Consider the following 18,654-nt stretch of genomic DNA (forward strand, 5'->3'; position numbering starts at 1 on the left):
CACTGGTCAGCAGTGAGTCACATGAGGTCTCAGTGGGGGCTTGGGATCATGTTCTAGGTGTAGGCTGTGTTAGCAGCCCCAGAGGATGTGGCAGGGCCAGAGTTCTGTGGCAAGAGGCCCACTGGGGCTGGTGTGTGGGGAGCAGATAGAGTGGGGAGAGGGGAAGCCAAGTGGGGGTCCAGAAACAAGCCCCCATCCACCATGCCCTCCCCTGGACCCCCATAGTGCTCAGGGCAGCCTCTCTGAGCCCTGAACACACATTGTCCTCCTACAAATAATCAACACCTCAGGGCAGGGATGGTCCTCTGCACCCACTGTTCCCACACAGGCTAGAGCTCTCAGACGGGACCCAAAGCACGTTTCACCAAAACTCTGGCCCACAGGCAGGAGAGATCAGAGGCAGGACTGGTCACCAGCCCTCAGACTGCCTGTCTGTGCAGGCAGCTAGATCCTGACCAGTATGCCACCTGTGGTGGTGTCATACTTAAGCACGTCGTACTGAGCCCACCCAGCATTTACATGTTGAAAATTTTACCTTTTTACTGCATTTTACAGTGTGTGAAAAAACCCTAGTCCAGTTAAACGGATTTTTCCAAAATTCATACCGCAAAGTTTGCTAAGTCCGTAATTCCGTAAATAGTTTTAGCTTTTCCTTCTAGTCTTTTCTCTTCTTACCCATGCACATATTTGATAAAGTTGGAATCATACTTTGGGGGAAAAAAGCAAGCTCACGAAGAAGGTGATCACAAATACAGCCGCCTCTCTATCCAGCACTGGGCATTTGGGCTGATGGTTCTCTGGGGCACTGTTGTGGGCATTGTAGGCTGTGTTAGCAGCATACTTGGCTGTTCCCAAAATGCATCCCCGACATGTTTGCAGATCTGGCCACATGAACCCTGGGAGGCAAAATGTCCCAGGTTGAGAGCCAGCAGTTATGTATACCCTCCCAAAAGTAAGTCAGGCAACACAGACATGCCAGAGGGAAGTCACTGTGGTCAAGTTTTTTGATGTGAAACTCAGAGACGATGTGATGCTTTGTTAAAGCAGGACAATTGGATGAGGGGGCACAGCATGGAGTGCCAACCAGCCACCTAAACAATCCATTCATCTATTTACAAATATCCCTGGCGCCCACATGTCCTGAGCCCAGCACGGCTCTGTGCCTGGGGGTGGAGGGGTGTTCCGACAGGAACAAGACAGGTCTAGGCTCTCATGAGGCCGACAGAAGGAAGGGCTGCCAAGTGACAGGCAGAACATGATACGGTGTGATTCCACAAGGGAGCAAAGAAAGTTAAAGCATATACCAACATACGTGGATATGTACATACATAAAGTTTATTTTTGTTTTAATATCCCCACAAAGGGCAGAGAAAGGTTATATTGGGGGAGAGGACGCGTGGGTTGGCTGGGAGAGGAATTCCTTTTCATTTTATGATGTTACAATATATGGGCTTCACTTAGCACTTGCAAAGATTTGTTTTATTTGTCTCTAAATGTCCAGGGCAAACCACACTGAATAGAGAGCCAAGCCAAACGTATTAGGCAGAGGGATTGAGTTGGGTGACATTCATCTAGGCAAAAGAGACACATCTGATTTTAACATAGGTCTGTATCTTTGGGAAAGATGAAAAGGATTTATATTCTAGACAAGTGTTAGTGCTCGTGCTCAGTCACACAGGGGTGCCCAACTCTTTGGACCCCAGAGACTGTAGCCTGCCAGGCTCTTCTGCCCATGGGATTTTTCAGGCAAGAATACTGGACTGGGTTGCCACTTCCTCCTCCAGAGGATCTTCCCGACCCAGGGATCAAATCTATGTTTGTTGCATCGACAGGTGAATTCTTTACTACTGAGCCACCTAGGAAGCCTTAGACAAGAGTTAATAGGTTTAAAAAAAAAAAAAAAACCTGAAGATTTGCCCAAGGATGGGGGTTATCACATTTTGCAAATAAAAGTACAAGATGCTCAGTTAAATTTGAATTTCAGATAAATGAATAATGTTTGCAATACATGGGACATACTTATCTTATGCAGTGATTTGCTGTTTATCTGAAATTCACATTAAACCAGGCCATTCACATTGAACAACCATCTGTGTTTTATCTGCCAAGACATGCTCCTTTAGTCAAGATAAAAAGCCTTTCCCGGCATGTGATGGTGACTGACCCCGCCACAGACTATAACAACCACAGTGGGGAGGCCTCCCACCCACCCAACAGGTAGGTAACAACTCTGCCAATTGCTGATTTCTTCATCCTTAGAAGAATTCATGGCTTGCCTGTCTATGGGGTATTCTGTTTCTCCCTTTTGACCTTCCTTAAATTTTTGTTTTCAAATTAATGTATAGGCTCCAGCATTTTGGCCACCTGATGTGAAGAGCCAACTCACTGGAAAAGACCCTGATGCTGGGAAAGGTTGAGGGCAGGAGGAGAAGGGGGCAACAGAGGGTGAGATAGTTGGATGGCATCACCTACTCAATGGACATGAGTTTGAGCAAATGCTGGGAGATGCTAAAGGACAGGGAAGGCTGATGTACTACAGTCCATGGGGTTGCAAAGAGTCGGACGTGACTGAGTGACTGAACAACAAAAATCGACCTTCTTTTGGTAAACAGATCTGTTTTAATGTGTGTATGGGTTCATCTCAGCATCACTTCTATCAGGATACAGGGCACTGCCCACACCCCAAAGAATCCCCTTGTGCTACTTAATCTCAGGGCGTCCAACCAGGGTTGAACCTGCCCCGTCCAGGGGACAGTGGCAGTTCTTACAACTTGGGGCAAAGGATGCTGCTGGCATGGAGTGGGTGGAGGCCAGAGATGCTGCTAAACATCCAACAGCACAGAGGATATCCCCACCCCAAAAAGCACACAGAAAATGACAACAGTGCCAAGGAGGAGAAAGCCTGCTTTCTCGTCACTCCCTTCCCCGACTCCCAGACTCTAGCGATGACTGACCTTTTTGCATCCTTACAGGTTTGCACTTTCTAGACATTTCATACACAGGCACGCCTAGTTTCTGTGTCAGCTTATTTCAACCCACGTGTCTCTGAGATGCTCTCACGGTGCCATGAGCTTCACGGTCCATAGTGTGGATGCACGAAGCCTGGTGACGCATCAGCAGCTGAAGGACACGTAGGCTGTTTCCAGCGTGGGCGAGCACAAGCGTCATGAGATGTTTCCGGACAGGTTTTGTGTGGACCTACATTTTCATTTCTGTGATGTGAAGCAGAGGTGCAATCCTTCGTGTTGCCCATTCCCCACACTCTTTGCACACTCTCAGAGTCCATCAGGGCTGGTATCATCCCACCTGCCATCTGGAGAGGCCAGGGAGGCTACAGAGCGGCTCTGCTTCCCTGGCAGGGCTGGGTTCACTGCTAACACTAACCAGGGATGGCCAACTAAAGTCCATGGGCCAAATCCAGCCCTCTGCATCTTTTTGCAAATACAGTTTTGTTGGAACAAAGCCTTGCACATCCATGCACACATTTACCATCTGCTTTAGTGCATATATTTACTGCCACTCTAATGACCAAGTTGAGGAACCTCACAGAGAGTGTCTGACCCACAAAACCAAAACATTTATCATCTGGCACTTTACAGAAAGAGTTTGCTGATCTCTGGACTAAATGACCCAGATCCATATAATTCTAGACTTGTAAAGAAAACCATAAAATATCCCCATGAGATAAGATGCCTTTACTGTCTATTATCTGCCAAGGAAAGGGTTCCTGGAAGAGTGGGCTCTACCCATTGCTGGTTCACAGCAGATTATTGAGTATGTGCTTCATGCCAGGCACCGTGTGGAGCCCATTCTGTGTACGGCTCCTCAGGCAGGACTACTGACTACTGTGCCATGCGCTGTGCTCAGTCGCTCAGTTGTGTCCGACTCTTTTCAATCTCATGGACCGTAGCCTGCCAGGCTCCTCTGTCCATGGGGATTCTCCAGGCAAGAATACTGGAGTGGGTTGCCATACCAGGGGATCTTACCAATCCAGGGATTGAACCTGGGTCTCCCGCATTGCAGGCTGATTCTTTACTGTCTGAGCCAACAGGGAAGCTCACTGACTACTAGCTATTCCATTTACAGATGGAGAAAGATGACTGGAGGCTACAAACTTGACCACTGAGCCTTTGCCGAGCGCAAGTGGCTGGAAAAGCAGAAAGGAGAGGTTGCCCAGGCACGGACACAGACCACTTCTGGGGCCTCCAGAAGTTGGAGGGATCCATGGAGGCTCAAAGGGGAGATCCTTACAAGAGGCGGGCCAGGTGGGCAAGGGTGTGGATGTTGGACTCTGGGAAGTGATTTGAGGACCAGGGATGAGCCAGTGCATCAGGCCATGGCTGGCAGGTCCCAGTGGCCTGAGCAGAAATGTCACGCCCAGCCCAGAAGAGCCCAGGAGCAGACAAGAAGCACAAGATGGGCCTCCCAGGAGAGGAGGGAGCACAGCTCAACTGCAGAGAGTAGTGGCATTTTGGTTTTCTTGTGGCTTCTTTGTTTTCCAGGCCTACAGCTATTGGGTGCCCTTCAGAGTCCCAGAGCATTAAGAATGCTCCTCCTTCATTGTGCAAAACACATTAATTCCAGCCACTCCTCTTGATGGACCAAGGCCTAAGTGACCAGTGAGAACACAGTTAATGTTTGTGACATCTCCTTACCCCAATTTCCCAAGGCCACCCCAGCTGCCATTGTCCACCAGCCCTGGAAGGACCCACCCCAGCCTCTCAGTCATCAAGGCCTCTTCCTTGGTTCTCTCGCTCTGGCTTCTGAACAAACAGGATGTGAAGCAATCACAAGGACAAAGGCACCTGGGAGCCAGCTGTGCCTCGGGTGGACTGCTCGCCAACCTCAGCTTGACGGGGCTTAGTCTCCTCGGCCTCCGTGGGCGATTGGCTCACTCCTGGGGCTGTCCCCAGCTGCTGCGGCCAGCGCCACACTTGCACAGCATATGCCCTCAATCCTTTAAGTGCCTCGCAATCCCATTTGATCCCATCTGGGATGATCAAGAATAGGGATATGTACTCTTGCGGCCCTGGAGAGAAACCTGAGGCCCTCTATGTACATAGAAGTCCAGCACGAGCCCGAGTCTGCCTCCAGAAGGCAGAGGTGGGTGGGTGGGAGAAGAAGGGGCCCTTCTGGTCTTGGAGCCCTGGGGTAGTCAGGAAGCTGGAGGTCCCCTACGAGAGAGTATGAGAGGGGAACTGAGACCCTCAGATTATATTCTTGGGTCAGGGAGCCAGGGCCGAACAGTGCTGCCCTCCCGAGCCATCAGTGATTTCTTAAGCAGACAAGGGAAAGAAGGAGGATCCTGTAAGTTAGGACAAGAGGTTGGAACAGATGTCTTGGGAACAAAAAAGTAGGTGCTTCTGTGTCTGCAAAGATGTAAAAGTCTCCAGCCCAAATCAGTATCCACTTCGCCGTTGCTTGGCGATGGGAGGCAGTATCAGGAATGCCATGTGCAGGAACCCCCCCGAGCTGTCCTCAGGATGGGAGAAGCCTTGTCTTGTTCAAGCTGGAGCAGAGTCTGCAATAGCCCCCTGGCCCATCAGAGTTCTACACAGATGTTTGTTGAGTGAATAAATGTGCTTTCAACATAGGCCAAAAGGCCCTTGATGGTAGGAAGCTGGTTCTGACCACCAGGTGCTGGGGCTCAGAGGGTTCATCATCACTCCCAGGCTGGCATGCAGGCCCCGGGCTGACTTGACCATCAGGCCCTGTGGTCAGGCCCACGGTATTTTTAGGGGCCCAGGAAAACATCCTAACGTCTCTTAAAATCAGAACACAAAACATGGGGTTTTTAGGGCTGGACACAATGTTTTCATTTTTAATCCAGCTAGGATTATATTCATCGTTATACCCAGATGGTTATAAACGTAATTTTTAATATTTTTGCATGGAGGGAGGACCCCTGGCCACTTCAGTGACACTGGCTCCTCTAGTTAGTCCTGTGGGAAACCCACTGTCTTCTGAGTCCTTTTTCAAACTCTTCTCAGGAAAGGGGATTTGGAGAGAACAGCCAGGCAGAAACCAAGACGCTTTAGGGTCCTGGGTTCTGTCTGGATGGCCGGCTGTGCACCCAGCAGGAGCTTGTTAATGACACACTGCCCCCAGGTGTGGCTGCTGGTGACGTCACTCCGCGGACAGGGTACTGGCCCAGGGCTCAGCATTTTACATGAATTCACTCTTTTCTTCCTCCTAGCCATAATCATGCCCAAGGAACAAAGGACATGGATGGATGGCATCAGGAGGTTGGACTGAATCCCAAAATCACATGAGGCCTCCCTGTGGAGCACCAGGCTCCTGGGCCCTGGAGTGAATGTAGTAGCTGCAGGCCTACACCCCCTCTGTTCCTGCATGAGACTCCCTGGTCCAGGCAGGCTGTGAGGGTTCAGCTCTCAGCAGCACCTCCTGGATAGCCCCCTTGCCAGCTGGCAGGCCCTCCACACTAGTGTCAGGGTCTCCTCTGCTCAGGGGGCCTCTTCTCCCCTCTCCCACCACCCCTGGAGGGTGGGGGACCTGCCCAGCCTTTGTGGCTGTGGCAGGGGAGGGGCTTCCTGTCCTCGTCTGTGCAAGGAGGGACAGCAGACACCAGCCCTCCTTCCTGCAGCATCCCATCCTCGGAGACGAGATGAGGCTCCCCACTTGGTTCCTGATGAGCCCCAGGTGCCCGAGGGGTTTATGGGCTTCTCCCACAGGGGCTTGCTGGCTGGCGGAGGCCCCAGCTGTGCACACTCTCCGACAGGAGGGCTGCAGCTGGAGGAAGAGGAAACAGATACACGCTTCCTGGGTGGTCTCAGGCGGCATTTGGAGACCCGGGCTCACCTCACCTCGCACCAAACATCAGGAAAGGAGGTCTGTAACCCCTGTACTTCACAAGGATGAAAGTGAGCTCGCTGTAAGACGCTGCACGCCTAGCCCAGGGCCCCATCCCCTCTCCTCCCAGATGGGGCACTGGGAGTTGGGCACGGGTGCCACACCCTGGAACTCGTCCCCTCCAGGTGCTGTCCAAGGCAGCGACCCTCACTGAGTTCATATTACAGCTAGTGGTCCCAGGGCAGGGACCAGGCTGTTTCCACAGGCCATGCAGGGCTGGCACACAGTATCTGCCCACTAATCTGCCCATCACATGGCATCACCCCAGCATTCATGGACTCCCCAGCAGGCCCCGCTGATCTTTCACCTGTGTAGGCATCCAACATGAAAAGGTTGGAACTCACGTTTAGATGTGGCCAGCCTGAGCACCATCTTATAAACAGCGTACCCCAAAACATGGGGCATGACTTCACCAGAATCTTATCACTGGGCCAGATTCCAAGTTACTGAGGAGCTTGTGAGAAAAGGCAGATTCCTGGGCCCATCTTCAGGGACTCGCCATCAGAGGGTCTGGAGGTGGAGCCTGGGAATCTGTATGTTCAATGTGCCTGCCACCCTGAGGATTCTGATGCAGAAGGAACCCCGTGGAGGAAAAGTTTCCCAGCCAGGAGCCTGTGGTCTCAGAAATGCTGGGCCCTCTCGCTTCGTATCTCATCCCCCCGTCAAAGATCCAAAAACTCACATGCCCAGCTGCCCACTGAATATTCTGCCCCTCCCAGATGGTGTGGGTGGGTGGGCCTTCCCTGACTCGGGCAACCAGACCAAACTTGCTGCCTCAGCGTGCACAGCACCTGGACAGGTCAGGTCCCAGGGCGGCAGCATCCATGCCTGGCCCCAGGGCCCCATTAGGAGGGGAGGAGGTGAGGCACCAAGTCAGGGGCCCAGCATCGGACCCTTACCCTAACTCTAGACAGCATCCTGCGGCCACTAGGCTATACTCCTCCTGCATGGAGGCAGCTGATGGAATATAGAGACTCAACACCCCTCAGGGGCCTCAGTTCCCTCGCCTGTCCCATGGAGATGTTAATAATAGCATCCACCCAAGTGGTAATGGTGAGGATTATAGGAGACAATGGCAGAAAGCACTTACTTTGTGCTTAGCAGCTACCACATGTTAAGCAATTAAGCTTTTCACTGGCATGAGCTCATCTAATCCTTCACAACCACCCTGAGAGGTGGAAGCTATTATTAACCCCATTTTCCAGATGAGGGACATTAAGTGACTCACCCTGGGTCATGTGGCTAGAAACAGCAGAGCTGGGACTCAAACCTGGGGAGTTAGCCAGCTCCTGAGCCCAGGCTCTAACCATTGGGCTACGACACCTCAATAAATGCCAAGCCTCAGCAAAAGGTGGGGGACAAAGACCCTGGGTGTGGGGGAGAAAGGGGTTGGCAGGCTTGACACTGGGTTGAGTGTCACTTAAGAGAAAAACCAAACCTAAGCCATCCTGAGCCAGAAGGGTAGGCAGGACAGAGGAGCACCAGACCCACTGAGGTCAAGTTAGCAGGTCAAACCCATATCCACAAGTTCAGGGAAAAGGTCACTCTGAAGAAAGCAATCAAGTCTCCCTCAGCCTCATTTGTGCCCCATACCCAATATGTTCCACAGGGACTTTTAAGAACAAAGAAGAGCTGAATGAACCTATTGCCAAATAAGTTTGGAATTCGGCTACGCTGTTGACCCTATCAGGAGATTCACAATGGACACTGGCAAAATAAAGGCTCTGATAAGTCCTGCAGTGAAACCTGCTTAGTTCATCCAGCCTAGCCTTTCTTGCACATAACTGATCATGATTCCTCACAGAACACAGTTTGAGAAATTCTGGTAGTGGCAAACTCCTTCTATAAACAGCATTTCTGCAAATAATATTTCCAGATTTCTGGGCCATAGCGTCACTGTCACAACTACTCAACTCTGTTGTTACAGCACAAAAGCAGGCTCGGGTGATGGCATAAACCAGTTAGTATGACTGTGGAATATGAAAACTTTATTTATGGACACCAAAATGTAGATCCCATATAATTTTATGTCACAAAATAGTCTTTTAAAAATTTTTCTCAGCCATTTAAAAATTTGAAAACTATTCTTAGCTCACAGGCACCCCAAAACAGCTTGGAGGCTGAATTTGGTCCACCATGCATAGCTTGAAAATCAGGTATAGAACAACAGGAAACTACAGTACCTTCTAGGACCCCACTATAAAGTGTTAGGGGCACGGAAAGGGGAAGGAAAGTTTGGAGTGGGAGGGAAGCTTGGGGAAACCGTCAGTAGGAAGAAGACTAGACTGGAAAGAAGACAAATGTGGCCCTAAACTCTGTGACCATTCTCATATAGCATGTGGCCATAGACAGATAATTCTGGAGAAAAAATTATAAAATGTATCTATGCTGTCTAAATCTACTTGGCAAAACCCAGCATTAACCACAGTAAAAGAAAAACTAAAAACTGGAACAATATTTACAGCTCAATCACAAAGGACCAAATGTCCCTAAAATGTAAAGCAGAAAAAGCCCAACACCCTCTGCAAGCAATGGACAGAGGAGACAGACAAGGAGGAAATGGCAAATTCAGAGGAAGGGCTCAGCCTCACTCAGAGGAGAGAAAAGCAAAGCAAAACTGTGAGATCCCACGTGTCATCTATCGGATTAGCCAAGACAGGTAAGTTTGAAAGCTGATGAAGAATACGCCTGCCACTGCGGGAGATGCATGTTTGATCCCTGGGTCAGGAAGATCCCCTGGAGGAGGAAACACCACACCAGTATTCTTGCCTGGAAAATTCCAAGGGCAGAGGAGCCTGGCAGGCTACAGTCTATGGGGCCACACAGAGTTGGATACGACTGAACGACTGAGCATCTTCCTTCCAACAAAGAAGGGGCACCGGTGCCCTCGTACAAATGGAATGACCTCTCAGGAGGGCAAACTGACAATACTGATCAAAACTACAAACAGACAATGTCACTTCTGGGAACTGTGCCTAGAGTCACACTCACTCAAGGGTCCAAGGACGTACGCACTGCAGCCCTGTTGGTGAGAGTGGAAGACGGGACACTCTAGATATTCATCACGGGGGACCGGATGAGTCGCTTTTGGTGGCAGTAACAACTTCTAGGACATGTGTATTACGAGCCGAGTCCTCTTCTCAGCCCTTGCTACTCAAAGCACAGTCTGGGGACCAGCAGCTTCTGCATCACTTGGGGGGGTGTTTGGACCACAGCCTCCTCTTTGCCCCAGACCTGCTGAATCAGAATCTGCATGTTCACAAGAAGCCCAGGGGATTCCTGTGTGCCTCAGGATATGATTTTTATTTTTTAATTTTTTCTGGTATTTTCTTTTTTTTAATATAAATTTATTTATTTTAATTGGAGGTTAATTACTTTACAATATTGTATTGGTTTTGCCATACATCAACATGAATCTGCCATGGATGTACATGTGTTCCCCATCCTGAACCCTCCTCCCTCCTCCCTCCCCGTACATCCCTCTGGGTCGTCCCAGTGCACCAGCCCCAAGCGTCCAGTATCGTGCATCAAACCTGGACTGGTGATTTGTTTCATATATGATATTATACATGTTTCAATGCCATTCTCCCAAATCTCCCCACCCTCTCCCTCTCCCACAGAGTCCAAAAGACCGTTCTATACATCTGTGTCTCTTTTCCTGTCTCACATACAAGGTTATCATTACCATCTTTCTAAATTCCATATATCAGTGTTATTATACTGTATTGGTGTTTTTCTTTCTGGCTTACTTCAGTCTGTATAATAGGCTCCAGTTTCATCCACCTCATTAGAACTGATTCAAATGTTTTCTTTTTAATGGCTGAGTAATACTCCATTGTGTATATGTACCATAGCTTTCTTATCCATTCATCTGCTGATGGACATCTAGGTTGCTTCCATGTCCTGGCTATTATAAACAGTGCTGCGATGAACATTGGGCTACACGTGTCTCTTTCAATTCTGGTTTCCTTGGTATGTATGCCCAGCAGTGGGATTTCTGGGTCATAAGGCAGTTCTATTTCCAGTTTTTTAAGGAATCTCCACACTGTTCTCCATAGTGGCTGTACTAGTTTGCATGGGACCTAATTAAAATTAAAAGCTTCTGCACAACAAAGGAAACTATAAGCAAGGTGAAAAGACAGCCTTCAGAATGGGAGAAAATAATAGCAAATGAAGCAATTTACAAACAACTAATCTCAAAAATGTACAAGCAACTCCTGCAGCTCAATTCCAGAAAAATAAATGACCCAATCAAAAAATGGGCCAAAGAACTAAATATACATTTCTCCAAAGAAGATATACAGATGGCAACAAACACATGAAAAGATGCTCAACATCACTCATTATCAGAGAAATGCAAATCAAAACCACAATGAGGTACCATTTCATGCCAGTCAGAATGGCTGCGATCCAAAAGTCTACAAGCAGTAAATGCTGGAGAGGGTGTGGAGAAAAGGGAACCCTCTTACACTGTTGGTGGGAATGCAAACTAGTACCGGACATGATTTTTTAAAGTCTTCTGTATTAACTCACTCAACCTCAGAACAACCCAATGGCCCAGGCCCTCTCATTACCTGAGTGTTGGAGATGAGGAACGGAGGCTCTGGGACATGAGGGAAATTGTCCAGTCACACAGTGAGAGAGCAGTAGGGCTGCATTGACTCCACATGCACACATACACACAAGAGCCTTTACAGAACGGGAAGCACTTTAACGGCGGAAAAACACCAGCCTCCGAGATACATTGTCAGGTGAAAAAAGCAAGGTGAAGGACACTGTGCAGACTATGCCAGTATTTGTGGGGGGAGGAAAAAGCAGACTCTATACATTTAATAGCTTAGATGCCCAGAAGGCATCCTTGAAGAGAAAGTAGCTCAGTCGTGTCCAACTCCTTGCGACCCCATGGACTATACAGTCCACGGAATTCTCCAGGCCAGAATACTGGAGTGGGTAGCCTTTCCCTTCTCCAGGGGATCTTCCCAACCCAGGGATCGAACCCAGGTCTCCCGCATTGCAGCTGAGTCACAAGGGAAGTACCCAATAACTCAGACGTAGCTGCCTCTTGGGCGCGGAACGCAGCAGCTGGAGGAAGGACGTCAGAGGGAAACTATTCAGTGTTGCACACATCTGGAACTTAAATTTTGAGCCTAGAACATGTATTGTTAATACCTATACTACAATATGGGCTTCCCTAGTGTCTCAGACAGTAAAGAATCCGCCTGCAATGCAGGAGACCCAGGTTCGATTCCTGGGTTGGGAAGATCCTCTGGAGAAGGAAATGGCAACCCACTCCAGCATTCTTACCTGGAGAATCCCATGGACAGAGGAGCCTGGTGGGCTACAGTCCATGGGGGTCACAAAAGAGTTGGACACAGCTGAGTTACTAACACAACATAACACGCTAAAATATAAATTTTTAAAAACTGGTATAAGAAAGATGTTGCACATCCTAAAACCACCCCCACTTCATAAGAAATAGACTTTGCGGAAGGAGAAACTGGCACAGCCAGGCCCACCCTACTGCTCCACTTGCCTTCTTGTCTGCCCTTCTCAGAAAACATGGCCGTGGCATGTGGGAGAGATGCTGGGGCGGGGTGGGGGACAAACAGTAGCTTCTCCAAGTATTCGGGAGTCGACACTACATTCAGTCTCTTGGAAGGGGGTTCATGCCTCACACCAGTGCAATGTCCTTCACTGGGGTGACTTTGCCCTGCAGCGGACATCTGACAATGTCTAGAGACATTTTTGGTGTCACAAGTGGGAGAGGCGATTGGCTTCAAGTGGGGAGAGGCCAGGGAAACCATGAAACATCCTACAAAGCCCAAGACACCCCAGGATGTCCTGTGTCCTGAGTTTGAGGGGCCTGCGTCAGCACGGCTCAGATGTTGCACGTGCGAGCATCACTAGGGGCTCAGCTGAAGTGCAGGTTCAGATAGGGCCGGCCTGGGATGGGCCAGAGAGTCTGCATTTCTAACGGCGGGGGCCACCTGTGCTGCTTTGGAACCACACTTGGAGCAATGAGGCCTTACCCAACCCAGCTCTGGTCAACAGTATAAATGCCATATGAAAAAGGGGTAGAGACTGCTTCCATTTGGATTAGAATGCTCGATAGGAAGTGCTGATGGGGAAGCGAGCAGAGGAAACCTGGTCCTGATAGACATGAGTTGAGCTCCCCCCACGGTCTACAGTTGCGGGCTGTATCAGCATGAGCTGGGGTGCTGGCTGGGGACTTACCGTCCAGAGTCTCCACCGACAACTGCAGGCCCAGGTTGTGCCGCGGGTTGACCACCCAGTGGTTGCTGGTGGCTGTGATATCAAAAACGAGCCAGCCCTCCTCTGAGGCCCAGAGGGTGCGGCTGTCGAGCAGGAACAGGTCGGACTCCCTGCAAGAGAGGAGAGAGACACAGGCTCCAGGTCAGCAGGTCGTGGCTCGGTCACCCCAGTCAGCCAGTCAGCCACATGGCAGAACTTTGTGAGTGGGGGAGCTGGCAGGAGGTCCGCCAGCCCGTCCCCCGACAAAGTGGGTTCATCAGACCAAGATCCAGCCATGGAGACCCCTGATGGGAGACAGAGTGCAGAACGGGGGTAAAGAGATACACACAGGAGACAAGGAGCTGCTACGAGACAGACATGCCCTTCAGATTTGTTGGGGGTGACAAAGGATGAGATGGTTGGATGGCATCACTGACTCAATGGACATGGGTTTGAGCAAGCTCCTGGAGATGGTGAAAGACAGGGAAGCCTGGTGTGTTGCAGTCCATGGGGTTGCAGAGAGTCAGACACGACTGACTGAATGAACAACAACAACAATGTTGAGGGGATACTAGTGGGACAGAGCACAGGAAGGCAGGAATCCCACCATGTCCATGAGGCTAGAAGTCTCAGGGAACAGAAGTTCACCCTTGTTCACTTATTCACCACTTGCCAGGCACTGTCCCAAGAGCTCTACACACATTGTCTCATTCAGTTCTTACAACACTAAATTGTGGGGGTATTACCATCTCTGATGGATCCACGATAAAACCATGACTTGCCCAAGGTCACTTAGCCAGGAAGATGCTAGACTGGGGCTTCAGCCTGGCATCTGAGCACCAGTGCAGAGATGCTCCTTATTTCCACACTATATAATTTCTTCATGAGGCCACCAAGCATTAGGAAGTGGACCCCCAGCAAACATCATTAGTAGAGGGAGTACTTTAATTCTCTTTCTCAGATTTGTAGTAGAAAATGGTTAAAACCACAAATAACCTTGTAAGGATGGAGGGTGAATGGATGAAGATGGATGGATGGATGGATGGATGGATGGAAGATGGATGGATGGATGGATGGATGGTGAATGATGGATGAATGGAAGAAAGATGGATGGATGGATGAATGGATTTTTACACTCCTAGATAGTAGAATTCTAGTATATGCTGCTGCTGCTAAGTCACTTCAGTCGTGTCCGACTCTGTGTGACCCTGTAGACGGCAGCCCACCAGACTCCCCCATCCCTGGGATTCTCCAGGCAAGAACACTGGAGTGGGCTGCCATTTCCTTCTCCAATGCATGAAAGTGAAAAGTGAAAGCGAAGTCGCTCAGTCGTGCCCGACTCCTAGCGACCCCATGGATTGCAGCCTACCAGGCTCCTCCATCCATGGGATTCTCCAGGCAAGAGTACTGGAGTGGGTTGCCATTGCCTTCTCACAATTCTAGTATATAAGATATCATAATGTCTCTTTTGGAACTTTTAATTATAAGAATTCGAAACAAAAATTTTGAGTCCTTTGACAGCCAGTTAGTATATTTGAGCTCCTATACTGTACCAGGCAGTGGGTACAGTGATGAACAACATCCAACCAGTTCCTGCTCCAAGGTATTGACAATCTTTTTTATGCTGGGGGGAATCTAATTTTCCTGGGAAATTACATGGCTCAGTCGGTAAAGAATCTGCCTGCAATGGAGGAGACCCAGGTTCAATCCCTGGGTCAGGAAGATTCCCCAGAGAATGAAATGGCAACCCACTCCAGTATTCTTGCCTGGGAAATGCCACGGACACAGGAGCCTGGCAGGCTACCATCCACGGGGTCGCAAAGAGTCAGACATGACTGAGCAACTGAACCACCACCACCATGCATGTGATTGAGATAAGACCTCTGAGCTTACGGACAACAAGCGGAGCCACAATACAAGACGGTGCCTTGTCTCTTAGCCAACCAAACCACAGTCTCTTGTGACTGTAGGACACTCACTGCCTCTGTAATACAGAGAGATGAGAGGAGCAAGCAAGACCTTTTAGAGCCACAGAACATTTTGAGGATGCTGTTCAACTTTCACGGCCAAACTGAATTAAGATAAGGAGACAATCTTCCGTGACCCATTTACTTCTATTTTTTCCCGGGGCCCTTTCAGATGTAGCTTCAAAAAACTGACTTGGAGAAGGATGTTCACACAGATCCCAAATGAGAATTTCCACTCTCTTCATCTCCAATTTGCCTTGATGGCTTTCCTAGCTATGGAGAGTTACCAAGACTGTCAACGAACCAGTTTGCTGCTCTCAACAATTAACAGATGAGAGAAGAAACACACTCCGAAACAATCCCCTCACTCGCTCAGGCTCCCAGGGCCCCAGCAGGAAACCGCCACACTGCAGCACAGAAGTCATCAACCTGGGTGGCGACTCTGCCAGAAAATTGTTATTTGCAGGAAAATGTGACCAGATATCCGGATAGGCCCTGATGGACAGTAAAACAATGAATAGTAACTCAGGGAACAGAATCAGGCCTTTGGAGAGAGAACGCTTTGCCAAACGATACTAAACATTCTCTTATTACAGCCGGGACACCGAGGGCCAGATGTTACAGGCGAGCGTTGACTCATCGTGAATCAACGTGCATGCGAGTGCAGTCTCCCTCCCCTGAGTCCTGGTTCGCAGTGTGTTCCAGCCTTGCTGAGAAGAGCCAAGCCTTCATGGAAGGCACTGGGACAGGACAGCCCTGTCGAGGTGGGGGAGTGGGATGCTCACACAGGCTCCGCTTTAAGACGTAGGGCTCAGCCCCAGGTTGGTCCCATGAACAGGACAGGCGGGAAATTACTCAGCAGCCATGTCCAGACAGACGGCTGGGAAAGTGCGAATTTCTCGACACCACCTGGAGCATCTCATTAGAAATCAATGGTTCTTACACCAGGAGGAACGAACAAGCCCTTTATGACATGTGTATTCACCACGAACACACCAACCTTCCTGACTCAGCCCAGGTGACAGCAGAAGCTGGACACGTCAGGGTGGGGACCCCGTGTGTGCCAAGTCACTTCAGTCATGTCCGACACTTTGCGACCCTGTAGATGGTAGCCCATCAGGCTCCTCTGTCCATGGAATTCTCCAAGCAAGAATACTGGAGTGGGTTGCCATGCCCTTCTCCAAGAGATCTTCCCAACACAAGGGCTGAATCCATGTCTTTCACAGCTCCTCAACTGGCAGATTCTTTGCCACTAATGCCACCTGGGCTTCAGGGAACCTAAATGCCCTCTCTCCCCTTTGCCACTGCTGAGAATCTAGGTGCTTTCTGTGTACCAGCTCCCTGATCTCCAACAATCAGGTTACTGTTCCCATTTTATACACAAGTAGAGTGAGGTTTCGGAGAAGGTAATGGCACCCCACTCCAGTACTCTTGCCTGGAAAATCCCATGGACAGAGGAGTCTGGTAGGCTGCAGTCCATGGGGTCGCTAAGAGTCGGACATGACTGAGCAACTTCCCTTTCACTTTTCACTTTCATGCATTGGAGCAGGAAATGGCAGCCCACTCCAGTGTTCTTGCCTGGAGAATCCCAGGGACAGGGAAGCCTGGTGGGCTTCCGTCTGTGGGGTCGCACAGAGTCAGACACGACTGAAGCGACTTAGCAGCAGCAGCAGAGTGAGGTTTAGAGAGGGGAGGACGAAAGTCCACATTGATAAACCTTGAAAGTGAGAGAACCAGGACACAGTGCTGGAAGCGTGACCTGAGGACTTGGGCACTTGAGCCCCATCACCTCCTTAACGCACCCTCTCACCAAGGGGCAAGAGATCAGAATCGTGTTCAGTCCTGCACGATGCATGTTATTGTCACAACATTGTGGGGAGCAGAGAAAATATTAGAGAAGGGGTGTGGGATGAAGTCCAGGCAGCAGGGAAGGAAGGAAGCAAGTAGGGCAAGCCAGCTGATTGCAGAGCCTCAGTTTCCTTCTCTGTAAAATGGCCAGAATGTCCTCTCCTGCAGCAGGTGAGGACTACTGCACTAGGAAGACTACTCTAAGGATAAACTCCCAAGGCTCTTGGAGCATCTCTATAGTTACTCCAAGTCATGCCAGTGTTGGTGCACAGTCCCTGCTAGACAGCAAGAAATTCTAGGATGGGGACTTTATCCTGGTCCCAGTCCTTATGTGATTTCCTAAGATCCCCAGAACAATAGACCACATGTCCACTCAAACAACGTTCACCTTTGACACCAACATTCATCAAAGTGTATCAGGATGTTCACAGTCATGCATTGTCTGCAAACATGACATCAACAATTCCTCCTCCCCCTCCCCACAAGCAGCGCTCTCATAAATCAGGAAGTCTGCTCGCACCTCTCACATCTGCAGTGACCATCTGACTCGCTGCGGACCAGTGGGAAGGAGGCCCTGCCATGTCCAGGGCAAGAATGCAACAGGCTTCTTGGATCTGCTCTGCTGCCCACTGGACTGGCAACCCTGACTCCTCTACTGCAGAGAAGGCACGGAAGGGGAACAGGGCAGCAGCTGTGGAGGAGGAGGGTCTATGAGGGGAGAAAGAGACAGAAACCAAATCAGTCCTCATGGGAGGTGCATCTAGGGTGTTCCGGCCCCAGCCGAGCTCCCAGCTTCACTGGGGACTACAACAGACGCTACCAATAGTAGAAAAACTGCCCGGCTGAGCCCTGCCCAAATTCCTGAGCAATTAAACGATTGTTGTTCTAGCCACCGCGTTGTGGGTGGCTTGTTCACCACAGAGATAGAACCCAAACAACAGTCACACTGTTCAGAACAGAAAAATGGACAACTAACCTTAATCTACTGAGAGGGACAGACGAGTGAAAACAGAGAGCACACCCCACTGCTTCACAGCTCCATCAAAGCATGTACTTGTTGACAACGGGGATATATGGTATTAAGTAAGAAGGTGTCATAAACAGGATGTGTAATTTGCAAATTTCTGGGAAAATACAATATGCTAACATTGGTTAAGAAAAAAGAAATAGAAAATTTGAGTCAAGTTACTAAATATGTACTAGTGAATTGAGATAGGAGTAAAACACCTTCCCCAATCCACACCCAGATGCTTTGATACTGTATTTTTACCAAATTCACCAAATTATTAAGAGAAAATTGCTTCTTATAAAAACTGGTCAAGAAAACACAAGAGGCAAATTGAGAAGCTATATTGTAAAGCTAGCATGATTCCAAAGGTGGAGAAGGCCAATTTGAATAGACATTTCTTTAAAGATACACAAATGGCCAGGGAACACACAGACAGAGGGTCAACATCATTAGCCACTGCTGTTGTTGTTTAGTCACTAAGTCCTGTCCAGCTCTTTGCAACCTCATGGGCTGTAGCCCCCCAGGTTCCTCTGTCCAAGAATTCTCCAGGCAAGAACACTGGAGTGGGTTGCCATTTCCTACTCCAGGGAATCTTCCTGACCCAGGGATCGAACTAGCATCACCTGTGTCTCCTGCATTGGCAGGTGAATTCTTTACTACTGAACCACCAGGGAAGCCCCTTAAACAGCACAACTCTGAATATACTAA

The 18,654-nt window shown here is 49.5% G+C and overlaps 1 protein-coding gene across 1 annotated transcript in view; it reads right to left on the reverse strand.

Moving 5' to 3' along the window:
* BMP7 (bone morphogenetic protein 7) overlaps nt 1-18,654 on the reverse strand; it is a gene marked incomplete at its 5' end in the record, with an annotated part of 86,369 nt that overhangs the window by 16,124 nt on the left and 51,591 nt on the right. The window contains one exon of the mRNA XM_010841900.1: nt 13,105-13,253. Within this exon, the coding sequence (XP_010840202.1) occupies nt 13,105-13,253 (149 nt within the window). The remainder of the gene's footprint in view (nt 1-13,104; nt 13,254-18,654) is intronic.

Source organism: Bison bison, unplaced genomic scaffold (assembly GCF_000754665.1).
Source record: "Bison bison bison isolate TAMUID 2011002044 unplaced genomic scaffold, Bison_UMD1.0 scf7180017864167, whole genome shotgun sequence".
Classification (NCBI taxonomy): Eukaryota; Metazoa; Chordata; class Mammalia; order Artiodactyla; family Bovidae; genus Bison; species Bison bison.